This window comes from Leptonotus elevatus, chromosome 2, assembly GCF_054856555.1.
Source record: "Leptonotus elevatus isolate MCC_2025b chromosome 2, RoL_Lele_1.0, whole genome shotgun sequence".
Lineage (NCBI taxonomy): Eukaryota > Metazoa > Chordata > Actinopteri > Syngnathiformes > Syngnathidae > Leptonotus > Leptonotus elevatus.
This window is the reverse complement of record NC_141240.1, coordinates 30432371-30452532: the sequence shown is the minus strand read 5'-3', so window position 1 is coordinate 30452532 and position 20162 is coordinate 30432371. Positions and strand designations below refer to the sequence as shown.

Sequence of the window (20162 nt, the reverse complement as noted above, 5' to 3'; positions counted from 1 at the left end):
GATGGCAATATCTATACTGCCTCTCATGACAAATGGCCTCAGCATGAACAGTTTTCTGCTTGATGAAAACGCAGCATTTGAGCAGGGAATCTTAATTTATAGAACACGTAAAATTTGGATTGCAACTCACCTGTTAAATTTTCTAAAATTCAGCTTTACAAGAAATGTCACGCTTTAATTGATTAAGGTTGAGCATTGAATACTATTTTGTATTGTGTTAACCGACCAACCAATTTCAGTGTGCATTAATTATGATAATCAAGGTACATCAGTAGTGTTTATCGTAAATCTACCCCGCATTAAAGATAACCTTTGGTGTTAATAACCATTATATAAATCATGCAACATTATGCGAGCCAGTTTTGCTATATACTTCACTGCATTTTGCAATGTTTATATTTTACTTTTGAGACCTCATATCAAATTAATGTACTTGTTTTTCAAACCTCAGAACCAGTTGCACACCATTTAATTTGCTGTCAATTCCACTCATTTCATATTGCTATCATTAAAATATTTACAAACTTCAAAAAGTCTTCCTTAAAAAAAAAGCAACTGCCAAGTAGGTAGGCTCACTGAGTGTTGCTGTTTAAATGCTTTGAAAATGTAACACAAAGGGAGAAAATATTGATGCTTACATACAGATGTCTGTATTCTGATTCATGTCAACACACATACTATACCTTGTAAATTAATTAAATAAAAATGATTCAGATCTTGCATTAGCAGTTTGCGGTCAGATATGACATTGTCATTCAGGTAAAAAAGAAAAAAAAGTACCTAATTACATTTTACATATAATTTATTTGTTGACCTTCTACGCCCTTTTATTAGTTTCTAACCTTAGCTGCAAAGAAATGACATATGTGAAACCATCACAAAACTTGCGGTGTCCTTCATTCCATTTCGCCTTCTCCTCTGGCTCCCTCCAGCCTGAGGTCCGAGTCATTTCTTCCCAGCGTGAACAAACTGACGACAGCCATCAATGCCGCCAGCATCATGACAGCACAGCCTCCAAACATGTGTCTGGTACCGCCGCCCCCTTCCCCACCGCCTGTGCCCGACACCTCGCCATGGAGCGCCAGCAGCCCAATACAGGCCAGCAGATGCAGAGGTAGGCGGAACCAGGCCAGCACTCCCGCTCGCTTCTCCTCTGGAATCACCCTGGCCTGAAGGAAGCTGAGCGCGGGGAAGTAGAGGCCACAGGCCAGCTCCAGCAGCAGGAAGGCGAAAAAGGATTCGTGAGGTCTCGGCTGGCCTGGCGCGGTTGAAAAAGTCAGCATGAAGAACGAGAAAAACGCCATCAAAACAGCCAAGCAGAGGACGTGGCCGGGCTGTAGATGGTAGTGCGTAGAAGTGGCGAGGCGGTACATTAAGGAGCCAACCATTGACGCAGCCATTAGACAGGAAAATACGATGCCTAAGGGAGGCCCATGAGGGTCCAGTACTGGGGTCCACAGGAAAACAAATATGTAGAGGACACTTTCAAATAGAGCCTGCACGCCACCCAAGAGCATGACCCTCCTGTCTGACAGCAAACATCGGAGTCCATCATGGCAGCTGCGTGAGAACCGGGCCTTTGCGGACATACGAGTCAAATCTCCGAGGAGTGGCGTCTGTTTGTCACCTTTGGGTCCTTCTTCTGCTTCTTCTTTGCCCCAGTCGGTCAACACCACCCAGGCACAGCATCCCAAACAGGGCACAGCCAAAAGAAAGGGAGCCACCGGGCCCAGGTGGAGCCACTCAGCGAGCAAGTTCGCCACCAGGCCAGCTCCCACAGCGAGCCCATGATTCCATGTGGCAGCTTTGTTGAAGGTGCTAGGGATCCACTCCTTAGGAAAATCGTGGACATCAACATGCCGGTGCACATACCAGGCCTCAAATGTGGTGGAGAGCAGGGATGTGGACAGACCGCCCAGGATGCGGCCGATGATCAGAACAAAATAGTCTCGGGATAGCTTGGTGAGACAGCAAGCAGAGTAAGACAGACAGAAGAGTAGACAAGTCTGTCTACGGCCCAGGACTTGGGGGAGCCAGCCTGAAAAAGGAGCAAAAAGCACACAAGAGGCCAAGCCACACACATAAATGATGGCTATTTGAGACTCCAGAAAGCTGTAGTGGCGGTACAGCTTATACAGGTAAGGACCCTGGAGCCAGTCTGCCCACAGAGCCAGGAGGTAAGCCCGGAGGAAGATGCTCTGGAAGCGGCGGAAGGCTGGGTTGGCTGCGGCCGTCTGAGTCGGTTGAGGTGGGCTGAGACGACGTGCTGTCAGCTCCAGGCCAGCACACAGGGCAAGCAGGACAATTATGGCAAGGTACGCCGTCACCAACATGACGTCAAAGACTTCAAACCTGCTTTCTTTGGACGTTTACCACTCCTTTATTTTTTATTGTCAGCATCTGTTGAGGAGATAAATGGCTACGTTTATATAAAACAGTAGAGTTCACAATTACATTTCAGCACATCATCTGTATTCAAACAGTCAGTGCATCACGGATATAACATGCGTCGTTAATTCGATTGTGTCGCGTGTTGTTGTTGTTTAGCTGACGCTAGCATCCGAGCTAACTTGCTACTACGGTAACTCACTCGGTTTTTTTTCCCATAATTAATGTAATAATATGTCTTACCCAGCTGTGAGACGGTTCCATTGTTTTGACATGAAAGAGCACCTTATGTCATTAAGCATAATAAACTAGCAGTGGAAGTGTTGAATGCAGAAAAGTATGCCGTTGGCTTTTGACAAGAGAACGTTTACTTCCGGGTCTCGTATTTCGCCACTAGGAGGCAGTCGTACTACGTGCAAGGACATGAGTTAACTTTTCATTAAAATGCACGTTTTTGTCCTCTTGTCTTAATAAAATGGACATTTGCATATTTATTGCGCAATGTAGACAACATTGTTTTAAGTTGCGACTTCCATATTCAATGTAAATAAATTTAAAGACAAACATTTTAAGCAATGACTTATTTAATATTTCTTATGATTAAAAAGGATGCATGTCAGGTTCTTGGAAGACTGAACTAGAGTGTGAATGGTTGTCTATATGTGTCTAGTGATTGGCTGGCGACCAGTCCAGGGTGTACCAAAGTCATCTGGGAAAGGCTACGGGTCATTGAATAGACCTTCATCAAAAATGGATGGATGTTGAATTAAACAAATGACACAAAAGCGTATTAATACACAATCTGAGGTTTATATTGTTTCTATTAAAGAACAAAGATTTACAAACTGTACAAGTGCTCAGTCAGCCATGATCAATCAAGCAATCAGTGAGACGACCAATCAAATAAGATCTCCCACACTGAAATATCTCTTTAGTTTGTATGACAAACATTGGGGGCAGGCGCAGGGTGCATGTGGAGTGAGTGCTGGTGATTCCAGGGATTATGCTGGTTGGTTACATCATCTCAATGCAGGCAGTGTGTTAAAGGTCCGTCTAGAATCCCTACTACGTGTTCTCCTGTGCAAAGCCCCCTACCCCAAAAACCCCCACCTTGTACTGGAAGGTCAGCAGAACATTCTTATTTCTTTTTTTTTTACCAAACTCCCATCCATTATATCTGTTCAGTCGCATTTGGACAAACATCATATAAACACCAAGAAAAATAATCAATAGAACTACAAAACATGCACAGAGACGTTCCATAACTTTAGGCATTTTGGATACTGTTGTCAATGCAAACGCAATGTTCATGTGGAATAATTTAAAATGCCTTTAGATACATTTTGTATATAGTCCCAAAACAATGTCATGTACAGATGACAATATATGGATGGTCTCATTCCAGTATTAATGTGGATGGTGAAACAGTGATACACTATTTTCCCCCCCGGCTATGCTATGTATTTATATACACATTCCCTTTCTCTTCAAAACAAACTGACTCATAACATGTTATCACAAATGGTCCCTAAGATCATGGATATATGATAGTTGTCGGTTCAGAGATGGCCTGTGTAAGTCTTACCTAAAGTAGTTGTAAATACTTAACCTAAAAATGATTTGTTCAACAAGTGTGTTCTCAACTTTACACAATGAGTTACATTGATACTGGAATATTTTCATTTTATTTTATTTTTTATTCTAAAGAGGTGTTGCGGTTTGTGTGCACACATCAGTTTGTGTGAGCATGTTCATGTAATCCCAAAAGAGGAGAGAACCTGGACAAAAAAAAAGCTACCTTTTTCATTAAAAACAAAACAAAACACTCATTGGATTGCACCATTCCTTTGTTCCCCTCTCACAAGGAAAGTCCCACTTTTTTGGAAGGTAAAGTGTGTTGTGAATGCATGATGCTGAGCTCGTTTGCTCAAGGGTCAATGCGAAAGGCCAAAAGTTTATCAGAGTGCAGATTGTTGAGGGTGCGGAGGTCTGGAAGACGCAGGAGAAGTTTGGAGAAGAGCGAGCTGTCATTTGGATGGCGCCGGCTGATCAGTGACCGCAGAGCTCGGATAAGACCCTCCTGGAGCTGCTCAACAGCGAGCATGTCTGTGATGCCGTAACGATCTGAGGAGATAAGAGGATGCTGGTGTGAGAATGTGGCCTATCAAATATTGGACAATGGCGCCATGAAATAACATCTTCATTTGATCTGTGCAAAATGCAAAACACTCATATCGCAAATCCTCTTTCTCCATTGGCATAAATGGAAATGGCATTAATCCATTCATGCCTTCACCCCCCAAAAAAGCAAATATTTTTGTAATGTGTTTAAGAAAGGAAAATAGCACTCTTATATTGTGCTTTGTAAAAACATATAGTAATAAATAAATAATACATTGAATGTAAATAATTAAACAGTTTGTGCATCCAGGTGGCAGTAAACAGTCACGCACACTCACAGGAATTTTTAATACTAATTCTTAAAATTTATATATTTGAACTGCATATGAAATGTCCATCCATTTGAATTACTTCAAATTTAATGTAAACAGGCCAATAAACTCAATGTGCTGTATATTTGCCCAGCCTGCCATATTTAAACTATATTCATACATTTTACTTGATTTAATTCAATTAATTTGAAATTCACAGATTTATTTTAAGGAATGTAAATACACTGTAAAAATCGTTTAATTTAAATAGAATATGCTGAAAGTGTTATAGTGCCACCACAGAAATGCTATTCATTAGCCCGTCTATGGAATTTCCCATTAAGTGTTAGCATTAAGCTAGCAGAATTAATGGAAGTTGTGTGGTTGTTTCAAATACATAATCTGCAGCTTGTTGTGAAATGAATCGAGTTCACTCTCACCATGCAGTGCTCATATTTCCATTTTTTTGCTCACAAGTAAAAAAAAATTAATCAGCCAAACGATGCTTTGTACTGTATCTCAAAAGCCATTTAAGTCAAGTCACTTGTATCTCAAGGTATTCGATAAGCATAATGATGTTGTGAACATTTCCCACCTGCTGAGACCAACACCACAGCCATGAAGAGGGCCATTTCGTCAGGCTCTAACCCCATGGAAGCCAGCTTCTCGCTGAAGTCGAACATCGCATCTAGTAGGGAGCCCATGCCCAAAGCGCGTAGCGTGGACAAGGGGTACGTTTGACCATTCAGGAAGGTCACCGTACGCTCTGCAGCATTGAACAAGGTGCAGAACCTCACCATCAGAACCTAAGTACACCCAAAAAAAAAGAAAGAAAAAAAGATTCTGTTAATTTCTGCAACTTCTGCATTTTGGATTCAGGTCAACATATGGCTCGAGAGTATAGTTATGATGAATGTGCTACCTGGAAGGTGCCTGATTTAAGCAGCATGACTTGGTCCTGTTGGCTAAGCTCTTGAAATCCTGGGATGCCTTTGGCGAACTCGACCACCTCCTTGACAGCAGGAGTGAAACACTGAGAAAAGGACTCCCAAATCTCCTGACTGCTGCGCTCTGCCCCAGATACAGGGCACGCGTTCAGAGGACAGGCCTGAGAAAGAGAGAGAGAGAGAGAAATAGAAATTAAATAAGTGAGTTTTGAATCAGCTGAGAGAAGGCAGACATGTTGCTTTTTTACCCCTTCACTTACCAACACTTTAGCTCCTGGAGCTAACTTCCATGGGCAGGAGGGTTGAGTAGTGGCGCTCTCTGCCTTGCACGAATAATTGATAGACCCTCTTTGAGGAGCGTCAACACTTGGTTGATGATTTTGATTTGTTGACACGGCGTATGTGTAGCGATTATTGTTCATGTTGTGGAAAGTCACTTGGTTGTCATCAGGAGCAATTGGGCAATAATTGTAACTGTGTACGGAGTTGGCTTGTCCTGAAATCTGCCGGAAATTGCAATCTTGAGAAGCGGTGTTGTTGGTGGGGATGATTTTGGCCCTCTTGGCTGTCCTCTCCTGGCTGCTGCCACTGAAGATGTCCTGGTAGGCTCGGGAGATGGCCCCGATGGCCTCCTTGGAGTCTTCTTGGCTGGGGGGTGCATCTTTCGCGGCCGCCGTGTCCATGTCCATGGCAGCCGACTCATTTAGGCTGTTCATGTAGCTCTGCATCTCATCCAGAAGTCGCTGCTTCTCTCTTTTAGGGATGCGGCCAAAACGTACAGCTGCGGGAAACACAGTAAGTGAATTGGTCAAAATTTGTACTCATGGTTTATTTCTATTGGCTGCACAGTAAATTCAGTAGAGTAAAATTTGACCACAACTTCAGAATCGACTCCCCGAGCCACGCAGCTGTTACTGTGTGTTAGTATATTGCTCGTCTCAGCTGGAATCTTTAAAAACGTTGGTCACTTTTTGGATATTAGCAAACAGCAGGAGTGGCACAGCTCAGGTGGTAGAGTGGCCAAGCTCCCAAGCTGAAGGTCGTGAGTTCGTTCCTCAAACCTTGAGTGACTTTTAAAAAATATATATATATATTTTACTCTCTTCCAAGTGTAAATTTAAATCTAAACTGAGTCTATTTAATCCCACTCTCAAATGGACATACTTTACTGTGCACAAAAACTCAAAATACATGATTGAACTCTAAATGAATGTAATAGCAACCGACAGAAGTGTTGCAGGCTTTCACAGAGGATCGTGTATGTTGCAAGATGCAAACTTCCTTCTCCTCATTCGTCTCCCCTTCCCTCTTCCCACGGTAACCGTCAGCCGGAGAAGCCTATTTATAGACTCCCTGCTAGCATCTGCCTCGTTCTCTCCTTCATCCACCTCTCCCTCTGTTGTAAGTAGGGCAGTGGGGCAACGTGAGCGCGGTGTCACTGGTACCGAGCTTGCGAGCACAAAGATGAGAAGAGTTGGGCTCTAAGGGACAGACACGGCCTCGTGAAAAAAAAAAATGGAAGGAAAGTAAGAGTGTTTGTGTGTGTCTGGGTCACACGAGGTAACACCAAAAGTTTTGAAATGGCAAAACTTTGGACAAAGCACACCTTGGGCTGGAAATGCCTCGGTAAAAAAATTATAAATAATTCATGCGGGTGAGATGATTTACTGGACTGTTGCTGTTTACCAAATACACACTCATGTTCTTACTTCCTGCGATATAGAACCCTATATAAACCCTTTCATCATGGCGTGCTGTGTTTCAGAGATGATGTGTGTGCTGACTTATATTTGCATATGCAGTTGTAGGGCTTGGCGCCCGCCTGCCTGCGGAATCGGGGTGGTCTATAGATGTAGGCAGTTGCATGTGGTTTTCCTGTTTTTGTAATGGTTGAAACAGAGTAAAAGTGGGTTTTTAGGTTGCGGTCCCGGAGTCGTATAAAAAAGATGCCACATTAAAAGGGTCAGGCTAACTGCTTTTACCGACATGTTGTTGCGTTTTGCCACCCAACTGTTCCTGCACCTTGAGTGTCAGACACATGCAAAAATAACAGTATGGGCAAGGGGTGTTACGATCATTTTTGTAGCGGACCACGTTACTAGAAAAATAGAAAAATATCTTAATTATTATTCATGAAAAGTTGGTAAAGATTTGAGCAAGAACCACGAAAGTTGGAAAAAAAAAAGAAAAGAAAAAGGATGTGGTCGTGGGCATTGAGTTTGACACTTGTGGTCTCCACACTAGAGGTGGAAATAAACAAAAACTAGCAAGAAGAAGAAAAGCTGGCAAACTACAGCAACTAGGTCACATGTATAAGAACATTATGAGCTCAATTTTGTATTTTTTCTGGGTCAGCCTGGTTGTTTTTCAACTTTGCTGTGATGAGTGATCAATCAGTGTGCAGCAATCAAGGAGATGTGATAAAAAAACACCGTCGCACATTCTAACAGCTTTCTGCATCTCGGGCTTAATTGTTTCCCTATCCCCAACGATGTTTTATGAGCATACGCGAGGTAATCAAGTCGACCCTGTTCCAATTTCTTAAAATAAATCCTGTGTTAACAGCAACTTTCCTGGATGATAAATAGCTTCGGGGACTCCAAGGCTCCCGTACTCATAAATCATTGGCTGACAGGGGGGATGGAGGAGGGATGAGGGAGCACGTTGGGGTACATGGAGGAGGAGGTGGTGTGCTAAACAGGAGCATCCATCCACGAGTATTGTTGGAGGATACGGTTCAGGGTCGTAGAAAGATATTTCAGAACTTTCAACTCATTCAGTGTGGTCGTTTATAGTCATCAACTGGAATCGGTTTACTGCCACTGACGAATCTACTCGTCGAGTGTGTTTTTTTAACGGGTCGCTGCGGACCAGGATTCCCTGGTGCAATCGCAGGTACAACACCTCAAAGAACTTCCCGTGTTATATTTTTGACTCGGACACATATCTCCGCCGCTGCTGGCCATTTCCCCGCCGTGTTGGCTAATCAGGGCACCGTGGCCAAACTTCACAAGAGGCACTTGGCATTAAAATGCGGTCACGATGTCTCACCGTCTCGTGACATGCCAACAGACAGGCACTTCTTGAAGCGACAGTGCTGGCACCGATTGCGGTTCATGCGCATGATCAGACAGCTCTCGTTCTTCACGCACATCTTGTAGTTGATGTTCTGCTGGATGCTGCGACGGAAAAAACCCTAAAACGAGAACGTACCGCGTGAAACATCGATAAAACAAAAGTGGAGAACTCGGCTAAATTCCTCTGTTGAAAGGGCTTACCTTGCATCCTTCACATGCATGGACACCATAGTGGAAACCAGAAGCGATGTCTCCACAGACCTTACACAGTAGGACCATTCCACCATTTTCTGCGGAAGGAGAAAAAGACGGTCATTCCTATATCTCACAATCAGGGCTCTCAAAATTAAAACATTAACTCTGGAGATTGATTAAAATTCTTTAAAAACTAAATGATATTTACTTCCTGCCGCGGCCTATAAACGTCACCATGCTACAGTGTGCTGCTTGTGGGCAAAACTAAACTTGGAATTTTGGAGAACTGTTTCTATGAGAAAAAAGATGCCTGTAATGCTGTTTTCGTTTTTGATTGTGTTGTTCTATAACAACGTCTTTGATTCTAAATATACTTTCCTATTTTGTGATTTGACATGAACTCCAAAAGTAAATATCTGTTACAAGCTTTGGAGAAGCATTATGCTGTTAAAAATGTAATCGCTTGACAGCACTAATCACAATACAGCATTTTTCCTTAACTCATTCACTGCCATTGACGGCTATAGACGTCACAAATTAATTTGAACTATTTCTATTAGTTTAACATTTTTTTCCACTTTTGTTAACAAGAGTATGAAAACCTAGATTTTTTTTATTGTACATTTAGAACAGATATAACATTTGTGATTAATCGTGAGTTAACTAGTGAAACCATGCGATTAATTACGATTACAAATTCTTAATCGTCTGACGCCCCTAATTTTTAATGATCTTTTTTTTTTAATATTTTCTTTTCTTTTTTTAAGAGAAGAAGAAGAAGAAGAAAATATTATTAAAAATTAGGGGTGTCAGGTGATTAAAATTAATTGTAATTAATCGCGTGACTTCACTCGTTAACTCATGATTAAAAAACAAAAGATTATTAAAAATTAGGCATCAATGGCAGTGAATGAGTTAAAATTGCAAGATGGCAATTTTCTATTTGTCTAATTTTTAGTTTTTGATCATAAAACGGCCACAAGCGGGCAGCCAGAACTGGTATAGTCCACCGCCGAGGGTATTGATACCTTGAAATAAGGCTGGGTATCGGCCCAATACTGATGATATTGCTAATCTACTATATTTTTCCCCCAAAAAATAAAATGTCAGTCAGAACATTGAAAAATACATACTAGTGAAAGTTCCATGGAAACCACACGGCCTTTTCCCAGCAATTGGATGTGCATAGGTGTGCTGAGGAGTAGCTGCTGCAGGAGAGCCACGATAGACCTCGGGGAACTGGAACACGAGTTTTGAGGTTGGAGTGGTTGAGCCAGCTGCCTCCTCTTTTAGGGTACCGATCTCTGTGAAGGAAACTTCCTCTGGCGATGATGGCTGCGAGTGTGAGAAAGGTGATTGCGTCTGGTACCCACTGGAGGGGCTCCCCGGGCTGGGGCTGGAGCTTCCGGAGGAGCTTGCATAGAGGATGACTCCTCCACCTCCTGCAAATGAGGTAAAGAGTGGACTGGTTAGTTCATTTGTGTCATTAACCTCACAAAAGGATATTTTTGGAGACTGTTCCGTAAATGACAAATTTGGTTCAACTTGTTTATAAAATGACATGCATTTCTTTGTCAGAAGTCACAATGATCTGTACCACAAATACACTTGCTGCAGTAGTTACCAACATTTGTGGTACATTATCAAGCAAGAGCATCGCTAGGCAGATGCACTCACAGTCAGGTTAGCTGATATGTGAAGAGAATGGAAATGGCAGCGTTCCCTTTTTGTGGCATCAACAGCAAAAAAGTTCAACAAATAATGGATGTTTGGACTGTAATGTTAAAGTATGTCTTTTTTGCTGAATTCAACTGGTTAGAAAGTACTATTGGATCCCAATTGGGTACATTTAGTGAAATGATTCCTAATCAATGATTTGCAGCACATTAGTCTGCCGCGATTACTATAATTTTTTTTTTACAATTGAGCTTACTGTGATTATTATTATTTATTAACTACAAATAATGCATCTTTCTTCATCTGTGCCGGCAATGTATAGTGACAGGCAGAATAATGAAATGCTCTTAGATGGTGGAAAGTTCAATGAACCTAATTCATATACTAGGTTTGTGTTCAACTAAACAAGCCTATAAAGCAAAACTGTGAGTAAACAGAGAGATCATCATTTCAGTATGCATTAGTGTTTTGTGTGCAAAAATGTGCCTTGGTAAAAAAAATTTTATATATATATATTAATAATAATATAAATAAATAAATAAATGCTGAGAAACACTGCATGAGTGCACTTTGTCCTTTGCCTAATTTCCAAGAAAGAAAATTGTTCACCGACACTACAAGACGTGATGTCATATTGTCCCGTAACGATGCACAAGCTTGGTGGGCAACAGGGAAAGGCTTCGTGAGAAGCTGCGGCGTGTTGCTTCATTCCGAGGGTAAAAGGCGGAACGGGGCGCTCAACCTGACAAAACGTTGCACGCTTAAAAATGCAACTGGTGGCACGGGAAGACAGCAGGCAAACCGCAATCGCATTCCCCGGAAACACCAGACGCGTGTTTATTTAAAAATAAATACAAATACAATACCACTCCTAATAATACAGTATGATGCTGGTGCGCACACAATGCAGAAGGTTGTTTTGCCCGTTCAACTGGACTTACATCCCGGGTTTCTCTTTCCTGCCCCGCCCCCACACACGCACTTTTCGAGTCATGCGTTGTGGATGAGCTGAGACACGCACTCACGTGTTTGCCGGCTCCGCTGCCCCCTCCGCTCCAATAATAGCCGCGCTCGCTCTCGCTCTCCCCTGGCACAGTGCCCAGTGCCGGCAAGCCGCATGACACCTGACTGCCGCCTCACATGCATGCGTGCGACTCCTGACACGGTTTCAGCTTGAAACAAATCCGTGGTCCCGTGTTGAGATGACCGACAATATCCAAGTCTTTCAAACACTGCTGTTATAATGCACCGCCAACAGTTAGTCTTTTTTTTTTTTTTTTTTTGTGCATATGAGAAGCAACTGTGTGGGTTGGAATGCCACACAACAAGAGAACAGAACAGAACGATTTGCCTGCATGTGCTCAATATTCCATCTGATAAAAGGCAATAAGGATGCAATTATAGGCTGGGCTGCACGTGTAACTCTGCAATTATTTCCACAGTTCTGAATTATGGTACTAACACTTACTATATGTCATGTTCAAGTGGACATAATGTCAAGGACCACCCCCCGCCTGTATTGGTGTGAGTGCTTGGCCCTTCGCTGCACAAGGTATTTGTTGAGCTGAAACGCTGAGATAATCCCTCAGCCAGCACGTGTTGCTGGATTTGTTGACTCATGCCAGCCAGACCCAACAGACGGCTGGCCTGAACCTCACCTCTTCCACGACTTACATACAAGACAGCCTGAGCCCAAGGCCAGCCCCTCGCCTCGCCCCCAACACATGGCCTGTCCACCTGAGGGTTCACATGTGCGGTACATGTTTATGAACAAACCCGACAGCCAAGTGGGCTAGTGACCATCAGATCATTTTGAACACGCATTCAAGACCTTGCAAACTGGGACTACACCGTTCAGTTGCCTATTGTGACCCACTTTGGAGGCCAACATGACCCCCCCTCGTTTAGCTATAGCTAGCTAAGCCTTCAGCTTGAAAATACATCTTCCCTTCTGATAGTTCGCTGGCATGGCAGCTTTAGAGTGCCTCATTGTTGTGGCGTGAAAAGGACCAGCCGATGGAGGCTTTAAGTGAATATATTTTTTGACACCTTGTTTTACAAACTTGCTAATGGTAAACAACACTCTTCTCTGTCAAATTTGCAAGACATTTATTTTTCGCTTTGTAAAAGTCCCTATGTAATTTTTCAATAAATATTAATCATCATTTAAAATACATTGTGTTTGTTCTGAACGGGAAAAAAAAGAAAAAAAGAAATACTGGGTAAACGCAAATACAAGAAAGTCATCTTTCATGATGCATTCGTATGCCTGCTGAATTGTTTACGCAACTATCGTTTTTTCCCACCGTTTCCCTTCATCCACTTTGGGATTTCCCACGCCGGCCGAATGGGATTGACTTGCACGCTGTCACTTGGCACAAGCCACTTTGAATTTGGGTCACTGTCGACAGCATTAGTTGACAATGAGGCTTCAATGCCAATTTTAAGGTTACCCGTGCATGCGCTAATCTGCCTGTGACTGGAGTCAGGCAGAGAAACAACGTGAGCGGGGAAGAACTTCACGGGTACATGCACTTCTCCCTTTCCCCCCTTATTGCCTACTTTTGCAGTCACGCAGAGAAAGGCGCTTGTTAATGTGGCATATGACAAAGACAAATAATGGTTCCCTAGCAATATGCCTATTGTTATGTATTAACGGAATGATACGGGCCAATGGAAACGTGCGCTACGGATTAGATAAGGGCTCCTTGGGTGTTTGCAGCGAACACATGAACTCAAAGTGAGTGTAAGTAGGTCAACATCACAGGAACCTGCCTCAAGCCTCCCTCCAAACGGATGCTGCGTCACCCTACTTCTGGCTCATGTAATTGTAAGGGACGGTGAATCTTTTTTTTTTTTTAAGTTGATAAATAACATGGAAATTCATAAATGTGGCTGTGCTTGTCATATAATTGACAATTTTTTTTTTTCAACACACAATATAATCCGTATCATGTGAGCATGAAATTGATTTGATCTGCTTATTCGCGCATCTGCCTCTTTCCTACCAGCCTCGCACTAACCTAATTAAATTCTGTGAGATGTCTTCTCAGCAGCCTGCTTATACATGCAGCCTACTTTTACTTTTGTGAAATAGTAATGAATATGTGAGGCAGTTGTGGGTTGCTAGTGGGTGCTGGTTCAATTCCCTTTATGGCAGTCGCAGTTGAAAATACAAGTCATCTTAGAATCTTACATTTCGGTATCGTCAGTGTAATACTTTTGTACCCGTGGAACACACCTCACTGGAAACAATTTAGAGCAGTGTTTTCTACCCATTGAGTTGTTACAGATCAGCTGAAGGAATTTATCCAAGTCCTCTTAGTCTGAAAATAGTGTACTTATCTTTGTATATCTATGCCAGCGATGTACAGTGACAGGCGGAAACAATGACATGCTCTTCCACTAGATGGCAGAAGGTACAATAAAACGGCATTTCCAAATGTTGCCATTCATTTTTCAGGTTACAAACAGGCTCATCAAACCAAAGCAATTATAGTTTGTAACTTGAGGTTCTACTATATTAGTAAATTGAGTTAAAAGGGTCAGAGGGTCAGACATTGGCTACTTCTGTCCCCTCATTATATTCCCAGTTTAAAATACAGCAATCTCCACTTCAATTCACCTGGATTAAAAACATCCGTTTGAGCCTGCAGTTCCCCCCCTTCTCCTCTCCTTATGCTGCTATCTATGTCAGAGGAAATCCGTTTGGTTTCAAAACACAGTCACGTTCCAGCGGCAAACGCGCCCTAATCGGATATTTGCCCTGAAACGACGACACGGGGACAGATGCTGCGCTGACAACAAGAGACAACATTCGACTCAGCCTCCTGTGCACGAGGGGGCGGGGCTAGCGCGCTTGACATTCGACACACGCAGAAGGCGCATGAGGCGGGAAAACGTGACTGAATGAAGTAGGGAGGGGAAAAAACAAAACACACACTGCACTTGAATGCATGAAATCGCTGACCCACTGACCAAACTCCGGAGGCGGCAACAACAACACAGCGCCCGTGAGAGCTCGGAAGCGGCAGCGAGCGGTGGGCGGGGCTTTAGCCGCTCACGCGTTGCACGCGGCTCGGCAAGGGTTGCCACGTGAGGTTTTTTCTTTTTTTTTCACTGGAGTTTTCAAAAGGAACATGCAAAAACTTCTCTCCAGTCAGGAGGCAGAGATTAGTGACAGCACCGAGGGTATAATGATGACAGAGACAATCAACTAGGGCAGCATATGTTGGCTTCCGGGTGGTCTATCGAGGCATTTTTGTTACAGGTCGTCTAATTTATACTAATTAAGAGGAGACCCCCCCCCCCCTTTTTTTTTTAAATTGACATATACAGGCACTACATGTTTGTTTTTGTTCAATTTAAATATGTGCATCTATTTGCACAGGATGTTTTGTTGCATGTCCTCAATAGCAACATTGTTGAAAATCACAGATCTGGATTTGATCCCCATACATGCCGTAATGCACAACACTGCGGACACCAGGTAGCCCCCCAAGGACCACATGAGTAGCCCTTGGGCCTTTAAAAAAAAAGAAGCTAACCAGGAATAGGACATTGTGATTTCCTACGAATTTTGTAGAAGTAGTCATTTTAAAATGTGAAATATAGTGTTACATATTGATATTCACCTGTTTCCTAATTATTGTGAGAATTTGTTAACATGATCACTGTCTTCATATAAATTATAATTATTAAATGGGATACAACAGTTTACATGATTATTCAGTTCCAGTTTATTTTATTAAAAGGATAATGTTCGGTAACATTAAAACGATGGCTGCACCAGATTTAGCACAATGCTAGTTTCCATTCGTAGTTCCCTAAGAATAAAATAACGGAACAAGTTAAAATTACATAGAAGCAACATACAAAGTACAAAATACATAGTGCTGTATAATAATAATAATTATTATTATTATCAAAGGTAATTTTAGAGAAAGTGCTTTTTCAGAAGTGTGTATCAAACTGGTAGCTCTTCACCTTAATCGGTACCCAAGAAACAGCTTTCAGTAGGGATGGTTGATAGATACTACTTTTTTTTCCAGACCAATATTAGTATGAGTATGGTACTCTGGAGTAGTCACCGGTACCAATAACAAGTACCGATAGTACTTTGATAAATAAAATGTTCCCTCAAAACAATGAAAGCTCATTTTAAATAAAGACTTGATACCCCAATTTAGTATTTTTCCATAAAATTGTGTGAAAATAATTGCAATAAATTTTTCCTAATAACCCATTACTGATACCATCTGTACTCATCCATCCCTAGCTGTCCGTTTCTAAAAGGTTGGGGACGCTTGTAATGTAATGGGCTGTCTTGACAAACCACCTTCCAATGCGAGTACAGAAAATACTACATTTAAAAAGCCATATTATAACACACTCATTCATTTATTCATTTCATCAAGTTCACGAAAGCTGCACTGAGCTGTATTGCATCAGACTGAGAGCTGTTTCTAAAAAAAAAATGGCTGCAATACCTCGCAAATGAGAGCTATTATATCTGTAAAGCCAAAATTACCAATGCAGGACTTTGTCTATAACATATTTGTGTTATATTACTTTTCAATGCACACTAGACTTTGGCATTTGAAGGCTGGCTGGCGCAGATGACCTGAGTGGTATGCTTCACCTTCGGGTATATGCCAATATAGGTAGGTAATGCTTTCACAGTCTTCTGTGCATCTTCACTGTGCTTGATCAATCCGACCGTCACTCAAATGTCAAAACACTAACCCCACATTCGTCAATGTGCATAACAAACAAACAAAGCAGCCGTAACCAACTGAGTGTTTTATGTACAGTAGGCCTTAAAGGTCACCTGTACAGGAACGTGACTGTACAACACTATTAATGATTCACCATCAATTAGGAAGGAAGAGCAAAGCGGAGGACGTGCACTTGAACTGACCTCGAGAAAGCGCTGCCCAATGCCACTTAAGTGAGGGCAGTCCCATGCCGTTAACTCTTACGGTGGCTTTGACATTGGAAACAAACTCACTTCTCTGTGCCAACATTTGCTTGCTTTTTTTTTGTTGATAATGCAACTTTGCACGCTAGTGTCACTGGCAGGTCATGAGAACCGTGCCAATAGCAGTGACAGCCCTTCAACTGCACGTGAGTTTGTTTTCATGGAGCTCAGCAGGAAGTGGACAGCATCACGGTGTAGTGCGGAGCATACTGTGACAATTAAATGAGTATTTTGGACACATTTGCAACTCTTAAATTGGGTCAAGTAGTCACTTTTCATGTACGATGGTTGACATTTACTGGCGCATCTGTCTCTTGTAAATGCTGATAGACAATCAAAATCCATATCATATAATGATTTTTAAAATGCACTTACCACCACCAGGGCTGTTGTCCATTTCCTTGGAGATGTTGAAAGTAAAGTTTCAAATCAGTTAAAAGCAGGCGTCTGGTCAGAAAACTAAAACAAAACAAAAAGATGAAAAAGTCCCAAAACACCTGCTCAGTGGAGCAAAAATACTGCAAGCGATGGAAGAGTGTCCGGTGGGCGCGAGTGATTTCCGGCTGTTAATTGCGTGCAGCCTTGTCTGAGTCTCTGATGCGAGTAGTGAACATGCACTTGGAGCGGCTTCTTGGAGCTAACCTGGATGCGCCTCTGCACGACTGAGGATCAAACCATTCTCGTGTCTTCCAAGGAAGTGGAGTCAACACATCCGCTCGTCATGCGTGACACACACACACACACCCACTGATACAAACACCCACATCCGTCACGTTTGCAGGTGAGTAGGAAATGTGAGCGTTCCCAACTTGTGTGTACGTGTGGGTGTGATCTGGCTCACGCTTTGTACCTCGCCCGGTCCTCTCTCTCCCTCTCTCTCTCTCTCATCCCCTCCCTCCCCTTCTCGGTTCCTCGCGCACGTTTCGGTGCGTTTTCATTGGTGGGGGCTGTGACACGGAGAGGAGTTCGACGTGCTTTGTTCGACCGCGCGGTGTGTGTTCAGTAAAGCCAGGCAACATGTGCGCTCTCAATGTGCTTGCCCCACTGATACACATTTTATGCAAAACGCGGAGCGTGTGACGCACAGGGCATTGGAGCGGAGAGGATGAAGCACGTGGATAATGGGCGTGGCTCACCGTGACTTCCCTCTGAACAGCTCGAGGCGGTAAACACGAAGAGGTGCCAAACATGACAAGTTCCACACGTTTAGAGGTTACTATGACACGCAATTGGCTATAGCTATAATGACCTACATTTGATATATATATATATATATTTTGCTGTTAAACGGTAAACGCTACTGCAATATATGTATGGTTGAGGTTGTTGACTTTCAGCTTTAAGAGCTTTCCAAAAAAATAAAAATAAAAAATACGTAGAGTTTATGCAGAGTAACTCGATTTTCAGTCTGTCAGAAGTATTTGGACAAAGTGTAGGCCTACAGAAAGATATAATAAAATACGACCTACTAGGGAAGGCAGCTTTAGTTATAACAGAACACTTTATACACAATGTGTTTCAAAAGCACAACACCTAAAATCATTTACAAACAAAACAGATACATTCAAAGGCAGAGCAAAGAGAACAAAAAATGTTAAATTAAGAACATACATTGACAACATTTAAACACATTTGCAAACAAAATGCTTAGACATTTAAAAACAACAAACAAGAAATTAAAAAAGTAGCTTTCTAAAATGACTAAAAGATCATATGGTGAAATTGATTTTTAAAAATGCTTAAAGGGGAAGTCAACCTTAAGCATTTCTTGACAGTAATATATAAAATGTAACCTCACATGACATTCTGATTAATATTACATTTGTGGAAGATGAGTTCTAAAGCAAAATCCAGCTGTTGTTGTTTTTTTAAGTACGGTATTATTATTTTTTATTTTTTGCTTTTTAGCCTTCCATCTCAGGAGGCAGCCATTTTGGCGCTGTTGATTGAAGATGACATCACAGTTGCTCAGGACTCAGGCAACGACCAATAACAGCTAACCTGTTTTCTGAAGCTGAGCTGTAAACGGTTGTTACCTGAACTCTGAGCAACCGTGATGTCATTTTCAGTCGACAGCAAGTGCCAAAATGGCCACCTTCTGATATCGATAAAAACTGCTGCATTTAGCAGCTTAACTCATATTCCACTAACGCAATATTAACCAGAATACCGCAGACTAGTGAAGCTGCATAGAACATAACATTGTCAATAATTATTTGGGGCGGGGGGGGTTCCCCTTTGCATGCAGCATAACAGCCAAATGCCCCTTCACCATGTTTGCTTTGAAACCTGGATTCCACTGACCTGAGTCTGCAGACTTTATAGCATTTCTTTAAAGTATTCAGGCCCCAACCATTCAGTGATTTACAGATCATTAGCAGAATTTTAACATATTTTCTGGGAGTCAAGGAAACCGTAAACGACGTGAGCTCAAAGGAGATAACGCTAGCTGCAGCAGAATGTGTACAGCACTTGTTGGTTTCGGATGTAAAACTCGATGAGCTCTGCTCATACATTTTTGTTATTTCTCTCTCTCCTGGACTAGGATTGTTATGTGACATTTTTGTTTGTCAGTCTTTCTTTTGGAACTCGGCACTGACATATTTTTGCAAACATCCTACATTTCTTGGAAGAGAGATATAATGCTTGCCTTATTGGCTAATTAACTCTTTGACTGCCAGACGTTTTCAGAAAAGGGATGCCGCCAGTGCCAGCCGATTTAAGCATTTTGACTGATCTTTCAAGGTCCACAGAAAATGTTCTGTTTGGACTATGGAAACACACGTACTACCAAATGAAAGATTGGACTTTCATCTTTCATCAGAAAAAAAAGTTTGTTTCTACCTTATTCTGTTCTTTAGTAATCAACAATAGAAAATGGTTAGTTTGACCCAATTTCGCCTGTTTTGGACCAAAATATGGAGAAATCAAGCTTTTAGTGAAACGATATTATTTCATGCATTCTAGTGAATTTTACACTTCTTTTTGTCCATGAATGATGCCACAAACACCTAAATAGTGCTTTACTTCTATAAAACACTACCACCAAGAATGAAAAAGTGTTTTTTGATAGCAAAATACGTTTATTTACATTCAACAGTGTAACAATTTGACAACAATTTGGCAAACTATTTACAAATGTGTGCAACTGTGGTGCTATTTACAAATATGTGGATGTTTCAACGACAGTTTTTCTTTTTGTAACACTCTCCTGCGTGCAAAGAGACGCAACAGCATTTGCACAAGATTGCCTCTTCGCGTGCGCCACTTTCTTGCAGGCCGTTTTTTTCCGGGGAATAGCAAGTATATACTGCAGTGTGTCATCAAGTCTAATATCAGGATCATGCTACGGTTACGTTACGGTGGTGTTACGTCTCGCTTCCTCGCGTCCTTCAGTTGCTATACCGGGTGGTAGGAGATGTTCTGATCCATTTTATCCACTCCATTCATGGTGGCATCGTAGTCC

The 20162-nt window shown here is 42.1% G+C and overlaps 2 protein-coding genes across 3 annotated transcripts; both read right to left on the bottom strand.

The window, feature by feature from the left end:
* Window positions 1–382: 382 nt before the first annotated feature.
* On the bottom strand, window positions 383–2770 carry slc61a1 (solute carrier family 61 member 1). Its single transcript, XM_086068411.1, has 2 exons — window positions 2632–2770; window positions 383–2400 (listed from the first exon to the last, which is right to left on the bottom strand). The coding sequence occupies exon 2, from the start codon at window positions 2331–2333 to the stop codon at window positions 897–899; it is 1437 nt and encodes a 478-aa protein (XP_085924537.1). The 5' UTR covers window positions 2334–2400; window positions 2632–2770; the 3' UTR covers window positions 383–896.
* A 408-nt stretch (window positions 2771–3178) lies between these two features.
* Window positions 3179–17555, bottom strand: LOC147179555 (nuclear receptor subfamily 1 group D member 2-like). Of its 2 annotated transcripts, none has more exons than XM_086069735.1 (8): window positions 17072–17555; window positions 10173–10481; window positions 9046–9134; window positions 8819–8963; window positions 6028–6548; window positions 5743–5928; window positions 5416–5626; window positions 3179–4512 (listed from the first exon to the last, which is right to left on the bottom strand). In XM_086069735.1, the coding sequence occupies exons 1-8, from the start codon at window positions 17091–17093 to the stop codon at window positions 4316–4318; spliced, it is 1680 nt and encodes a 559-aa protein (XP_085925861.1). In that variant the 5' UTR covers window positions 17094–17555; the 3' UTR covers window positions 3179–4315. The 2 variants fall into 2 exon arrangements, with proteins under 2 accessions (XP_085925861.1, XP_085925860.1); XM_086069734.1 differs by lacking the exon at window positions 17072–17555 and adding an exon at window positions 11742–11915.
* Between the last annotated feature and the right edge of the window lie 2607 nt (window positions 17556–20162).

Bases quoted from the DNA above. Each gene is read 5' to 3' on its own strand.
- slc61a1 (XM_086068411.1), bottom strand. From the start codon at position 2,333: ATGTTGGTGACGGCGTACCTTGCCATAATTGTCCTGCTTGCCCTGTGT.
- LOC147179555 (XM_086069734.1), bottom strand. From the start codon at position 11,862: ATGCATGTGAGGCGGCAGTCAGGTGTCATGCGGCTTGCCGGCACTGGG. The intron at 5,929-6,027 runs GTAAGTGAAGGG...TCTCTTTCTCAG, and splicing joins CTCCAGGAGCTAAAGTGTTG to GCCTGTCCTCTGAACGCGTG. The intron at 5,627-5,742 runs GTAGCACATTCA...GGGTGTACTTAG, and splicing joins TTAAATCAGGCACCTTCCAG to GTTCTGATGGTGAGGTTCTG.